The sequence below is a fragment of the Astyanax mexicanus genome, chromosome 4 (genome assembly GCF_023375975.1).
Source record: "Astyanax mexicanus isolate ESR-SI-001 chromosome 4, AstMex3_surface, whole genome shotgun sequence".
Classification (NCBI taxonomy): Eukaryota; Metazoa; Chordata; class Actinopteri; order Characiformes; family Acestrorhamphidae; genus Astyanax; species Astyanax mexicanus.
The window spans coordinates 35,000,358-35,016,100 of NC_064411.1; the positions used below are offsets into that span (position 1 = coordinate 35,000,358).

Here is a 15,743-nt window from a genome sequence, read left to right on the forward strand (position 1 = left end):
ACCCACCAGACACAGTGACTCAGAAAGTTCTGCTGTGGACACTGTGGGCTAATGGATGAAACTTACTAAATGTCTGAAGTACAGTTATTTTAGAATTCAAAATATTACCTCTTCTAAACTCCACTTGATCAATAGGTGACACACATACCACCATACCAAAGTCCGTTCCAGGTTTTCTGAGTTGCGATCAACAATTCACCACATTCAAGTGAAGTGAATGGTCAATGCAGTCAGTCCATAGACAGTAAAGGTGCAGGCTACTGGAAGCTGGAGGAGGTACAGTCAGCCCCGTTGCCATCTCCCAATGTCCAACTTTTGCTAAAACCCTAAAACTGGCTTAGACACAGCAGTGCTGCTAGAGTTTTTAAACACCTCAGTGTTACTGCTGTACTCAGAATAGTTCACCAACCAGAAACATCCAGCCAACAGAGTCCTGATGAAGGAGGACTACTGTATAGCAGACTTTCCAAGTCTCCCGAAAGTAGCGGGTGTCTATCGTATACTAACAATGGCTCCCTAATGCCCACAAGTCAGATAAAATCTCCTGGAATCTAGAACAAGTGCACACCCAGGCGACACAGACTATTTTTCCCCCGATTGCGTGCAGGAAAGAAAAGGAGAGGGAGAGAAAGCGCATGAAAGTGCACGGTTTGCATGGTTCTGATTGGCCTGTTCCTTTTTTTCCCCTCTTGTACGGAACGCGTTCAGTAAGAGAAGGTGCATCATGGCTCCCATCAAAACTCATTTCACCTCTGACTACTCTAAAGTATATCCACTTCTGGTAAAAAAAAGTATTGCCTGCTGTACAGTACAGAAGTCTCCTAAAGTTATCCAAAAGCAGTGTGAAAGACTGGTGGCGAAGAACATGCCAACATGCATAAAAACAGTGATTTAAAAGCAGATTTTTTTTTTATGGTATTACTTGAGGTCTGAAAGCTCTGCATCTTTTTGTTATTTTAGACATTTAAATGTCTTTAAATGGCAATATTTTGATTTGGAATTTTGAAATGTTGTCTGTAGTTTATAGAATAAAACAACAATGTTCATTTTACTCAAACATATACCTATAAATCGCAATATCAGAGAAACTGATTCAGAAACTGAAGTGGTCCAGAGATGTATATATAAGTCCAGGTCTGGGGGTCTGGGGGTACCTCCCTGAATTTTTGCAGCTTGGGATGTCTGGTATAGAATGACCAACACAAACTTAGCAGCAAAAAACCTCATCATTTGTTTTCTTTTTAAATTGCAGAACATAACAACATTTAGTCACACTGTCTAATAGCAGTCAGGGCTATTACATTACATATTTCGCTAGTCAAGTTTAATTGACTGTTAAGTTCATCCAGCCATTCTGCACTGATAGTGTCTGTCTTCACATTTGTTATGGAAAACTTCACTTACGCACATAATGTTTTGATCATCCAATTGCTGGCAAGCACCCAAAGGAGCTTCATTTTTCTGGAAAGCTATTAGTCTGATGCTAAGTCAGCTCTTCTGGCCAGGTTCTTGGCAGAGAGCAGTAAGAAGATTAAGAAATCACAAGATCAGAGTGTGGGCACTCTGGTTTTAGGAGAATAAATGACAAAACTACGCTGTGAACTAACGCCAAATGTTATACGAAGAAACCTGAGATCAGTCTGTTCTTATCCATTAAAAATATTAATATATTGCAACAAAAAACAGCTAAATTCTCCTTTTGGAATAACCCCAGCTCAGCCATGATCTAGAGCATAGAGCATTTAAGTTCTGTAATTAGATTCAAGAGCTTAAAATGCCCCCCAAACATAGCATCATGTCTGATGCTCAATTTTGGTCTCATCAGACTGAAGATCCTTCTTTTAGCTGACCCTGTTGTCTCCCACAGTTTGCCTGTGGGTGAACTGTAGATTAGTTTTAATTAATTTGGCTTGGAATTGTTCTTCGTAATCTTCACATTATTATTAATATTATTATTCATCTATTTACATTGTTTTAAACGCTTTCAAACGCTTTCGAACGCTTTTACAGCTTTCAAATTCCACCTACCACACTATTAATGGATCATATGACCTATACTGAATTATGTTGCCTGTGCTTTTTGGAATGATACTTTGTACAGTTTTTGTACAGTGGGTCCTTTTAGGCTTGGACATTTTCCCATAGGAATCCATTCAAAAGTGTCCGGAAACTTTTGTAAAGAATTTCAAACAGCTCTACAAATTATTTTTTTTTTTGCCAGAACTGTGAAAGTACACTTGTCTTTTCACAGTTTCAAACGATACCGATCCGATTTACAGTTCAGGAAGGATCCCAATTCAGGAAGGATCCCACCCACCCAGCACACTCACTTTATGTCAAGTGCAAAACAACCAGACTCAGAAACAGCTTCATTCCAGAAGCTGTAAGACTCTCAAACTCATCCTAAACAACACACTGCACTGACACTTTACAAGGAAAATTACTGTTTACAAACACTGTCACTTTTAACCGCACTGAGACACTTTATGCTCTTAATTCACACTATCATGCTGCTATAGCAAACTTGCACTCTGGACTTCATGTTGCTTCTACCTGCCGTTTTTCCCTATTTTTGTGTATTTATCTTGATGTCTATTTTGTTCTATTCTATTTTATTGTGTTCTTATTTTTATTTTATTTAATTGTATTTATATTTATCTATTTTAACAATTGCTCCTGGGTGTAAAAATAGATAAATATAGATGCGAATGACAATAAAATCTCCTTGAATCCTTGAGTTTTTGTTAAAGTATCATAGAAATTGTCCCCATAGGAATGAATTAATGTATTATTACATTTCACAATTTAACCAAATGTTTTGCAAATTTAAGTACTATTACTATTTAGGAATTTAAGAGTTTTCTAGCTGTTCGTTACCTGTTTCCAGCGATATTGGCGAGCTTTTCCAGGCCAACTTAAAGTTTGTTATTAAACTTTCCTTTTCTATTTCTTTTTGCAGCTGTTCTAGAAAGCTATGACTAGTGAATAACCTGGGCAACAATTGCTGTATGCAGATTCTGATCCATCTCAACTGCTGAAGAATCTTTTAGAGTGATCATACAGCACTTTTCAACTGCAGGGTCTGTTCTAACCCTTTTCCATACGGACACAATTTATAGCAAGTAACTCTTGCAATTCAGGTTGGTCCCATTTTTACAGCATAGTTAGAGGACCGACCTTGGGGCCACAGAACTGTTAAGTGGGAGGGCTTAAAGACTGAAGGGTTTGGCCTACTGGCAAACTGTAGCAATGATGAATGAAAATCCTGTTGCCAACGCGCTAACACTGCAGTAGCAATGTTGGAATGAGCTGCCATGCTAACTCCACATTAGCGATGCTGGATGAGCTCGGCAGCTGGAGTACTAATGCAGCAGTAATGGTGTTTGATGAGTCCCATAGCTGCTGTGAAACCTCACAGTAACGCATTTTGCATTTAGTTAGTATGCTCTATTTCTCAAGTTAGCATGCGATAAGAAGACATGCACATTTGATTACCACCACTGTGCCAGCACAGAATGGTATAGCGCAACCCTAGTTAGCATTTTGCCCTGCAGTAGAAAAACAACAATAGATATCTTGTTCTCCTTCTTCTCCCAGTTTATGAGAACAGCCTGCTCTAGTCAAATTTACACATGCTTATATACTTTCATTTCTTTAAAAAAAGAGAGGTGTCGCATCTTAGTAAACCTGGTTACTGAACGCACAATCATGTGATTAATAACCTTGTAAAACACTGAATCAACACTGCACTGAACTAAAAAAAGGAATTAATCTATTTTCCTTTAAAAAAAGATGCTACAACTGGTTTAGTGAGTTGTGTCATAAAGAAGATCATGAAAAAAGACGTCTGTAAAATGGAAGAACCTTATATACAGTACAGTCAAAAGTTTGGACACACTTTCTCATTCAGTGTTACATTGTAAATTAATACATCTTACGTCTTAAACGTTTCACGAAGTACACTTAAAAGTGTTAAACAGTCAAAAATACTCTGTGAAGCAATTAGGTGCTCTGATTAACTTATCCTGTGCAAAAGAGGTAGCTATTTAATCTATTCCAGTTTCATCATTATGACGTTTTTGATGGTGTTTGCGACTGCACTTGAGGATACTTTCAATGTTTTTTAGGAAAAGAAAGGTACCAAAATTTAATAAGTAACTCTAGACAAGACACAGCTGTTAAATGAAAGCCATTTAAGGCGACTACCTTGTAAAGCTGACTGAGAAAATGCCAAGATGTGCAAAGCTGTTATCTAAGAAGGTGGTGCCTACTTTGAAGTATCTTAAACATATTCTGGTTTGTTTAACACTTATTTGTTAACTAAATAATCACATGTTTTTTCATCATAGTTTGGATGAATTATTATTATTCTGCAACACAGAGACGCTTTAAAAATGATGAAAAAACACCGAATTGAATTAACAGTGTGTCCAAACTTGAATTGACTGGTACTGTACATCTTATAAGGTACTTTTTATAAATGAAAGATTCTTTAGATTCACACATCACTTACAAATACAATTTTATCAAATTGAAAACCTCTGGAATATATTCAAAAGGAGAATGGATGATCACAATCCATCAAACCAAGCTGAACTGCTTGAATTTTTGCACCAGGAGTGGAATAAAGTTATCCAAAAGCAGTGTGTAAGACTGGCGGAGGACAACATGCCAAGATGCATGAAAACTGTGAATTTTGTGAGTAATGGTGTCCTTAATTTATAGAATAAAACAACAATGTTTATTTTACTCAAACATATACCTCTAAATAGCAAAATCAGAGAAACTGATTCAGAATCTGAAGTTTTCTCTTATTTTTTTTCCGGAGCTGAATGTTTTAATGCTGCAAAAAATGTGTTTTCTGACACCACTTAAAAAAACAGCACCTTTACTTTTAAAGGTACTTATTAGTATTTTACAGTGCATCTGTTTGTCTTTGTATCTGTCTGTCTGTCATTTTGTCCTTGCTATACGTATAAAATATTACTGTCATATACACCTGCTGTATTTTGGCATCCACTACTCAAACTTCAGCAGATCACACTTGGTCCACTAGCTCCCTCTAGTGGCTGCTCTAATACATAACTGTATTCTCTAATAACTAAACTGCAGCTTACACACACTTATAGCTTTTTTACTTTAGTACTTTTTAATATTAACTGTATCAAGGATCTTAGATTTAGCCAGCAATGAATTTTGACACTTCTGACGGGTGATAATATGTGACAGGATTAGTGTGAGCTCATTTAATTATAATTTAATATCTGTTTAATCTCTGCTTCTCACTTTCTCCACAGAAAAAAATAATAAAGTGTCACCCAATCAAACGGCCATATGCCACGCTTGACATCGGTGTCACAGGCTGCCAACTCTGACTAATTAATTTCTCATTTTTATTTGCAGGCTAAGCTGTGGAGGATCTCATGCGAGGCCATTTGGCCAAAACACTGCGCTCTTCACCCCCTCCTGTCACGCAGGGGGCTGCCATCCAAGCCTTATTTTGCTTCTTTTTTTTGGTTTATTTTTTTTCTGGGCAATCTGGCCCCATATTAGGTTAGAGTTCATTTAAGCTCTGTGAGTTGTTTTACTCAGGTGCTTGTATTTATTGAGACACTGGAGGACCTGGCCCACACAAATCTATGCCAATTATAATTTCACAGCATCTATGCATATTTTTCACATTTAAAATGTAAATATATTCATATTTGATTTATTGTGTACACAATAATATACAGCTTTGGAAAACAAATTAAGGGACCACTTCAGTTTCTGAATCAGTTTCTCTGATTTTGCTAATCATAGATATATGTTTCAGTAAAATGAACATAGTTGTTTTATTCTATAAACTACGGTCAACATTTCTTCCAAATTCCAAATAAAAATATTGTCATTTAGAGCATTTACTTGCAGAAATTAGAAATGGCTAAAATAACAAAAAAATATGCAGAGCTTTCAGACCTCAAATAATGCAAAGAAAACAAGTTCATATTCATAAAGTTTTAAGAGTTCAGAAATCAATATCTGGTGGAATAACTCTGTTTTTTCGCAGTTTTCATGCATCTTGGTATGTTCTCCTCCACCAGTCTTACACACTGCTGGTGCAAAAACGTCAAGCAGTTCAGCTTGGTTTGATGGCTTGTGATCATCCATCTTCCTCTTGATTATATTTCAGAGTTTTTAATTTAGTAAAATCAAAGACTTAAAAACTCATCATTTTTAAGTGGTCTCTTGTTTTTTTTTCTAGAGCTGTATGTTTTCATAGATGCTGGCTACCACAAGTTAAAATTAGCTTGTTAATGCATGCATAACTCTATGTTTTCTGAATGCTTAAATAATATACATTCGGTTTTCTTTACAAAACTAAATTGCACAGTTGTTTACTACATATATAGAAGATCTGGGTAGTTTGGCTCTTTGCCAATATCTGCTTAAAAAAACTAAACAGCATGCCAGCTTGCTGACCTAATTTCCACCGTTTGCTAAATGCAGGGGGATTACTATGATTGCCGCTCGGACCACACTGATAACAAATTAATTAACAAATATGTAAATGAAAGCAAATCAACATTTGCTCTGCGTTCCTGCAGAAAACACTTAATTACACTTTAAAAGTGGAAGAAAGGAATGACACTACACTCACACCGGCTCTCATTGTTAATGGCTCAAAGTTAAACAACAAAAACAAACAAAAAAAAAGAAATACAGGTAGTTCTCAAGTACATGAACATCAACTTCCTTTCTTCCTTTGCTTTGTTTTTTCAAGTCTTATTGTATTATTTTGGCCAGCTTGAGTGTTAAATATTCTGCTTTAAAAAACATTGCCACTAGAGGGCAGCTGGTGGCCTGGAGAAAGCTCCCATCCAAGGGAAAGTTAAGATCTTCTAAGCTTCTCAAAGGGTTCTTCAGTAAAGGTAATGGTTCAGTATAGAATAATGACAGTTGGTGTTAAAAGGTAAAAAACTGATTAAAAGGTTCTTCACATTAGAGATCAACCTTGTGTACAGGACCAGTCCAAAGTTTGGCCACATTCTTTCTGATTGAATGTTTTTTTTCTTTATTTGTATAATGTTTTATGCTGTATAGTAATTTAGGAATGTATATGCAATTATGAGGTAAAACAAAAGTGTTAAACAAACTAAATATGTTTTATACTTTAGGGGCCAGTTGTTCAAAAAATGTAATCCGGATCAAAATTATCCAGATTTGGTAATCACATTTTTTGCTATCCAGGATCAGGTGATCTGTCTTACTTTTAAGCCAGTTTTTCAAAGCAATATTGGATTGGATCAACCTGATCCAGAAACACAGTTTTCAGGATTACCTAATCCGGATTACCAGCTATGTAAAACACAGATAGAAGAACCAACAGGGGTTGATGACTCCTTTTCTTGCAGTAACAAGATACTGCTCATTGCAAAACAATACGAGCAATTGAGCGTTCTGCAGAGACGCTTTGCATGACTTAACTATTTGCGAGTCGAACCACAGGGAGCATGCAACATAACACTTGCATGTATTGTCCTGCCCAATGTTGCTACCAGACGCAATGTCCCTCTCTGTGATGTTCATGATGCACCTGAGCCTGTTGAAGAACCAGACCAAACTCTGGTGTTCTTTGCAATTGTTCGAAATTATTTTTGACAGCTTCATATCTGATAAATGTTTCTTTGACATTAATATACAGTGATGAATGACAGTGACGTAGATGAAAAAATGAATATATTATTTTTGTTTGTTATTGAAATCTTTTGGGGGGTTTATTTAATGGGGTCAAGATTGTTTTTATTTTTACGTTACTATAATAAAAGGCTTAATTGGTAGCCAATGTCTACTTTATTACTGTAACGGTTAAACAGGTCAAGTGCAAAATAGAAGTAAATGTATATACACTAAATTGTACAAATGTATTTTTTTTTTTACTTTAAAACTTTGATTTTAAAGTTTTACCACATTTACTTCCTGAAATCCCCCTTGAAATCCTACCCCTTGTTGGGATCAGGGTAATCCTGTTTTTTTGGATCAAAGTTATCCAAATCCTCCTGAAAAGTTTTGAACAACAGAAACTGAAGGTTTGATCCATTTACAAACTAGGATTGGATTACGTGCTCTGATCCGATTTCAGAATGCTTCTTTCCTTTTTGAACAACCCGTTTTCCAGATTTGATCCAATCCGATAACCAAAATCCGATCAGATTACCTTTGAACAACTGGCCCTAGATTCTTCAAAATACCACCTTTTGCTTTGATGCCATCTTTGCCCACTTGCCCCGTCCACACGAACCCTGGTATTTTTTTTAAAAACGGAGGTTTTGTCTCCGTTGTCACCTTCCATTCACACAAAAACGTAGGTTTTCGAAAACTCCGCTCCAGCGGAGCAGTGTGGACTGAAAAAGGAGGTTTCTGAAAACGCTGACGTCACACAGCGAGTCTGCGCACGTCTACCTTTTGTTTAGCATTAGCTTAGAGATCACGAGGGGACTCTTTTCGGCGCAACACCAGCGAACTTCGGCTGTTTACAGCGTATATTTTACACACAGCTGATTCGACTAATGAACTAACTGCCCCCTCAGACCCAACAGCGCGGAATTACTCAGAACCAGCTTTAAAGTTTAAACGCTGTAACACGTGTTACCAGTGTAGCTGAGACCAGTGATAGTGGCGTGTAGACTGTTCTACACGCTACTCTATCGGTATGAGCTTTAATTACACTGATTCAACACCACCCTGGATACACTGACCGACCAGCTACACCAGCAAACTCAAAATACATCATTTACTGTTACTGGAGCTCCTCATCCAGCCTGTTTCCTCCCCAGCCGCTCTGGATTTTACAGCGGGTCAGTAATGTGGGTTATATTGATTTGTTTATAGAGTTTAATATGCAGTAAAAAAAATAAGATGTTTGGTGTTTATGGCTCGTTGTTTTAGTACACTGAGCCACATTAAGATTTGTTCTTATAACAGGCTTCTGTGGTAAGAAAACACACATTTTTAAATTGATAAATTCAATGGTTAAATTGCCTTTCTGAAGTGTTTTAGACTCAGAAGTAGAAGTGGTTCTTTAGTTAGTCGGGTTAACTCTGTGGTTTTGGTGTAACACTGTTGCGTTAATGCTAGTTTTCCTGCTGTATCACTCAGCTTGCCTCAGTGAGGGCAGATAGCTAGTTGATAAGCTAGTTGTTAGTTGATTAGTTGAATCAGGTGTGTTGTAATCAGTTCTGTGGCGCACAGATGTAAACACGAGAAACGAAAAACCAGCAAAACTAATAATAATTATCTAATAATCTACTTCATCCATGAGCTATTCTGTTTTCATGCACTGAAACCTAAGTAGCCATATTACCATACCTCAAGTTCTCTCTGGAGTACACAAAGCATGTAATGTCCATTTGGGTCATCCAGGAACGAGCCCACAGTCGCTTGTCCCCCTTTTTTTTGTTTTTCTGAGCATAAAAAAGGTCTTGCATCACGCAAAGGGCTTCTGTAGCCATGATTGTCAGATTCTATGCTTCTCCCCCGCGATGACCTACGCGGACGATGATTGGTCAGTGACTAATGTGTAGTGTTGCCAGTCCCCCGAAAACGACACAAAATGAAAATAATTGCTTAATCTGACATAATGAACATCGTGAGGGACAAAAATATTGTGTAGTCTGAGCCTGGCATTACCCAAACACAACGGAGGTAACGTCACTGAAAGGCGCTGCGTGCAGTTTTTCCGATCCCTAGTTGTTGCTGAGGAGTGACGAGAAAACGTCCAAATGTCTATAGAATCCTTGTTCGTTTCAGCTTTTTTGAGTGTTATGGCATTTCCGTGTGGACTGGGATACTTCTGAAAACACTGCTTGTGGACAAAGATAAAAAAAAATATCCATCTTTTTGTGGACGGGGCTTCAGTCGGCTTTATCTCAAACTGTCTTAAAGGAGTTCTGGAGGTACTGAGTTCTTGTTAACTGCTTTTTCTTCACTCTGTCTGCACTCCAACTCAACCCAAACCCCCTGTATTGTGTTCTTATTTGTCAGGTGTTTAAAAACATAAGTCATAATTCATAGTTTTTAAGTCTTTAATATGAATCTACAATGTAGTAAATAATGCAAATAAAGAACAAATACAAACTTTTGACTGGAACTGTGGATAGGTAATTCAAAGCTTTTTTAATGTTTCTATGTATAACCCCAAAACCAGTTCCACTATTGTTTGGAGAACTAAATTTAGTACTGTACAGAACATTATGTACTATATTTCACAATAAATTAAAGCTTGACATGACATAGGGCCATTAATGAAATGGGTTCCTCAATGGCAAAAAGCCACTGAACAGAGAACTAATCCAACTTCTACTTTGGAAACAACTCCTCATTCAGTGTTTTTTTCTTGATTTTTTTATTATCTTCTATATTGTAGATTAATATTGAAGACAACCAACTATGAAGAAGTAAAAGAAGTTCACATATCTAATATATAAGTAAAATGCTCCAGTTAGAAAACAATTCAATATGAATTTAATTCCCAAAATAAAATCTCATACTGCCCAGCTGAAATCCACTACTTACTCCTGTTTAACTGTGTTTTAATATGCTGTTGTGGTAAACATACAGTTTGTCCAGACAAGTGAAGAAACATTTACCTTGGTCATCCAGAAACAGCTCAGTTAGTTTAAGATCAGAGCACTGATACTTTCATAATGTTTATTACGCTGTTTACTAAATTCCATATGCGTTTATTTGTAGTTCTGATATCTTCACTATTGATCCACAATGTAGAACATAAGAAAAATAAAGGACAGAACCCTGAAATTGGTGTAGACCCTTTATATGGTTTGTGAAAAATCTCCAAACTCATAGCTTCTACATTTTCCAATTTTTTTTTCTTATGGAACCAAACGTTTTTTTTTTGTTGTTGTTTTTTTTTTTTTAATCTTATGAGCTATGAGATTATCAGTTATTAAACTATAGTGTGTGTAATATACTGTACCCACCTTATTCTGCAACTCTCCACTTTGTACATCTGCATTTTTGGTTTAAAATGTAATAATTTTGTATCAACTGGTTTATGGTTGAATCATATTCAAAGTGAATACAGTCTGAAGTAATCTATTGCTTTGGACACTGATCATAAAGTAGCGAGATTCTAGAAGATGGATGGATGAATACTTTATTGATCCCAGAGGGAAATTCTAGACATTCTAGTATGCTAACCCAACATCCCAACAGGCTATTTAATGTTGACTAGCTTTTCAACGCACAAAAACATAAAAACATTGTTTGTGAGGCATCATAAGAAGTGGAGCTGTGTCTATGGCTGAAGGCACTAACTTTAATAAACCATCCACTCAAACCTCAATAAAGTATGTCTGCTCGTATCATTTTGTGGAGGGAAAAGTCAGTTATGAAGCTCCGGTGAAGTTGACTGGTCGGTTGCTTGTGTGGCTGCCCCGTAAGATGTTAGCATAAGAGCTAACACAAGCTTCACACACATCTTCCGACACATCTGCTTCACTGGAGCATCATAACTGAACAATTTCTCTCCGTAAAGATGTTTAGGTGTTGAGTTCTCCTTCACAAAATGTTAAAAGCAGAAATATGATTAGCTACATTTAGACTTAAAACTACATTAGCTACATCTAACTTAAAATGCTTTATTATGCTGCTCATTTTGTATGTTGATTATTGCTGTAGATCTGGATGCTGTAACACACACACAAAAAAAAAAAAATCCTGTTTCCTTCTCACGGACAATAAGCTGAATACAGCTGTGTTTAATAGCTCAGGCACCCCTGTTAAAAATATGTGCTAAAAAGTAAATATGACATTTTCCCCACACATTTTAAAATACAATTTGGAAACACATTGGAAAGTGATGTACAATTATGCAATGTGCTATGAGCCATGCTGTGTATGCCACATTTATTTCACAGTAACATGTTGCAAACATTGTTTAGAACCATGGAATTACTATACAATACTATACATATATCTGATTAAATGAATGTATATCTTAGTATATACACATTTTATGCATCTTATTTTCTACATTAAATGTATATTATTGTACTATTATTGTGTTTTTTGTGCTTACCATGGACTCTCTTCTGTGCTTCTCTGCTATAGACTGGCAGTGAGGCCCCAAGGCCTTGGACAGATCTCGTGTCAGATGACCCGAATCAAGGCTATTTTCTCTCTGCGGCTGGTGGTCTGCGTCTTGGGGAATTTGTTGCTTGACTTGGCCTCAAAAACACACCCGCTGTTTCGTACAAAGATATGACCGACATGTAGGGCAAAGGAGTTTGCCTTAGAACTTTGGAGTCTTTTGTGTTTTGATTTGATCATTTTTTGGGTGAATAAAACCATATATAAAAAACAAAACTAAATAGATCTATCACTTGAAAAACAGCTTTTAATCAGTTTAAATTATCATAATAGAATCATTATGAATATAAATGCATGTTAAAGCATGTAGTAATGCTTGTTTGAATGTAAAAAAAAAGAAAAAGAAATGGCAACTGTTTTTAATAGTTTTTAACAAATCAAAACCATTTTTGTTTGAGACTGTAGAATAAAAAAAAGCAGTAGTATTACAACAGAAAATATGAGATATGCATACATACTGATGAAGGTTTCCAGTTGGGGTTCTCTTTTTCCTTGGGAAGTGTGATATTGTCCTTGGCTGCAGATGGCCCATTGTTTTCAAGCTGTGGCACTGTGAAAGGCAGAGAACTAATGAGACACTTCTTTAAAAAATATGTGTGTTTAACAAAATGACTTAAATACAAAAACATTACCCCACATACTAAACAAGATAAGTAAATAAGTTCCAGCTAAATGGTCTGGGACCCCATTTTCCCGTAGGGGTCATTCCAAGGGAGCACTAAAGACGGTTGCTTTAACGCCTCATTGCTGCTTGCTGATGCGTGCATTATTGATCCTGAGAGCACTGTTCCAAAACCTCACGGTGAAAAACTGCGCAGTAGTGTAACTAGCAAACGCAGCTCAATGACTAAAAGCTGGCCAAAAATAGAAATCACATCAAAAATCCCATGTGTTGTAAACAAAGTCTAAATAATACCCTCAGCTCTCCCTTCGCTCTGAGAGGCTGATTTGTTTTGATGAATTAAAGGGCCATATTGGCCTGCCCCCAGGGCAGACTCATACACTACAAGCTACGCTGTCTATGGCGGGGAGGGGACCTAGGCAGGCCTAGCTGTAGAGTCTGCTGTTGTGACTGGCTCTGGCTATGGGAGGTATATTTCAGATTTAGGGATTACGTTGTTTAAGCAGGCTCAACAGAGATTAAGCTATTTAGGCAGACTACTTTAGACTAATCTATTTTAATAGACTTTTCCTTGTCTGAACAGAGAGAGAAACGAGAGACAGCTTTGTGATCAGTGGAATCAAAGTGCACAAGAGATCTGAATGACAGTAAAGAGATTAATTGGTTAACATAAGAGCATTTGGTCATTTTGTCACTGTTGTCTTTTATATTAGATTAGCTAAGAGGCTAATCTAATGAAAGCAAGACCCAAAAGCTTCAGAGTTTTCTGAGGTAAAGGAGTAAGCTAATATATTGTGTAGGGTGTTCACTTGATAGCTAATGTATATAATATTTGATATTAAAAAGCATTTGGCACATTCTAGCAGGTACATTTCAGGTATCTGAAGGGTTTACTTAAATTTACTTAAAATCAGTAAAATTGCTATCAGTTATGTTTAACCATTTAAACCTTCTAAACATTTTTAAGAGTTAATATTTTTCACCAGTGCAATAACTAAATTGCCTTTAAGTTCTCCTCAGAATCTCATATTTTAGAGCTTGTACGAATGATGTGGTTTATGTTTAAGTGGTTTTCAGGGATGCATCTAAGTGGGAATTTGGGCCGATGCCGATATCCAATATTACACATGTATATAAACTGCTGATGCGGATATACATATTTACAACTTACAGTGAGACTAGAGACCCCGGTATAGTTTTAGAAACACATGTAACATTTATATGCCTTGCATTTTAGTTGTTAACCAGCTGTAGGCAAACAAAAAAAAAGGTTCCTAAGGAACTAGTTTTCGTATCTTGTAGTTTCATACAGCTACCTTGTCCTTACATAGACTGTTAACAGCTTTAAACCCTCTTTTAAATTAAGAGGTTAAATAAAACAATATATTTATTGAAAAGTAAAAAAAAGTGAATAAAGTTTAGCTTAAAGCTTAAATCAATAGATTTTAAAGTAACACAGCATCGCTTGATCCTTTTCCGGCATTTTCTGCAGATACAATTTTATGCGATACAATTCTGATGTCATTGTGCATCCCTTGTGGTTTAGATCAGAAATAATGTATTTACTTCTGTTTTTCTGTTGACAACAGAGGTCAAATATTTAAACATTTTCTGTAAACAAAACATTAAATACAGGAAATAAATGCAGCTTTCTATGTTACTAACCTGCACACTATCACTGTTAATAGAATAAGCTCATATAAAAACTAAAAATTAATTAATAGTAAATAGATTAATAGTAAAAATTAAAAAGGATTAATTGAAGGTTAATGGGGGACAAGTGGAAAAAAACCTGAACATTCTTTCATGGTATTTTCATGCTTTGTTTCTTCACAGAATTGGTTTATTTAGTTGAAGTTAAACTTAGTTTAATTTAAAAACTAAAAAATACCAGCTAATGAATAGATAAAGCTGAAGCTAAGGCTTGCTGTTTACGTAGCTGAGCTGCCTGAACTGAAGCAGAGGTTAAAAAAACCCACCAGCTTAGCTTTGCTAGCTAACTTAGTTAGCTTAGCAGTTTGCATAGGATAACACAGTTAGTAGTAGCACATTATCAAACATATTCAAGAAATTAATTAAGCAAACACCTAAATTCTGCACACTTTAGCTAGCTAGAGTTTACTTTAAGCTCCAGAGTCTTCAGTAGAGGGTTTTGTGGAGCTAACCGGCTGTATTAGCTGTGTTTATTAGTGTTTCTGTTGATTCTGGTAACAACAGGTCGCCTAGAGACCCTGTGTGGACACCAGCAGCAGCAGCAGTTAGTCATGGAGCTGATTCACAGAGCAGACAGCAGCTTTATAACACTGGATGATGAGGCTCTTTCACAAGAAATTGAGGAAATCCAACGGTACGTCACATTTTTGGTCTGTATAACATTTTCAAAGAGGCTTTAGGTAAAAATAGATAGCCTACTTGCTTACCACACACAGCCTGTGAGCCATTTTATTAGCTAGCATTAGCTAGGGTACAGCTTAAATTATATATCTTTAATTAAGATTTTGTTAATTATTTTAACCATTTCTGCATTGTACATTTATAAAAAAGTCAGCCAAACTGTGAAGAAAAACATATGGAATTAACGTTATTTAGTGAACGAAAATGCGTTAACAACCCAAAACATTAACTTATATAATAGATTCTTCAAAGTAGCCAGCTTTGGCATTTTCTCAGTCAGCTTAACCTGATAAACAGATATTAAACTTGTCAATAGAGCTTTTCAAAAATATCTCTTTTGAATACTTAAACATTACTGTGAAATTCTATGAAACCATCAGAATCTTGTCATAATCTGGATGACTTTAGTATTAATTTTTTACAATGTAGAGAAAAAAAAAAGGAAAACAATAAAACAGAATGTGTGTCCAAACTTTTGACTAATACTGTAAGTTATGAGTAGCTAGCATTGATGGTTGAAGTACACAAAACTTGCAGCTGACTAGCTATAATTTTACTCCAGTTAAAATGCAAGTAA

The 15,743-nt window shown here is 36.1% G+C and overlaps 1 protein-coding gene across 1 annotated transcript in view; it reads left to right on the forward strand.

The window, feature by feature from the left end:
* Window positions 1–14,729: 14,729 nt before the first annotated feature.
* c4h10orf67 (chromosome 4 C10orf67 homolog) overlaps window positions 14,730–15,743 on the forward strand; it is a 43,079-nt gene continuing 42,065 nt past the window's right edge. The window contains exon 1 of the mRNA XM_049478971.1: window positions 14,730–15,119. Coding sequence (XP_049334928.1) covers window positions 15,037–15,119 — 83 coding nt within the window. The 5' untranslated portion in view covers window positions 14,730–15,036. The remainder of the gene's footprint in view (window positions 15,120–15,743) is intronic.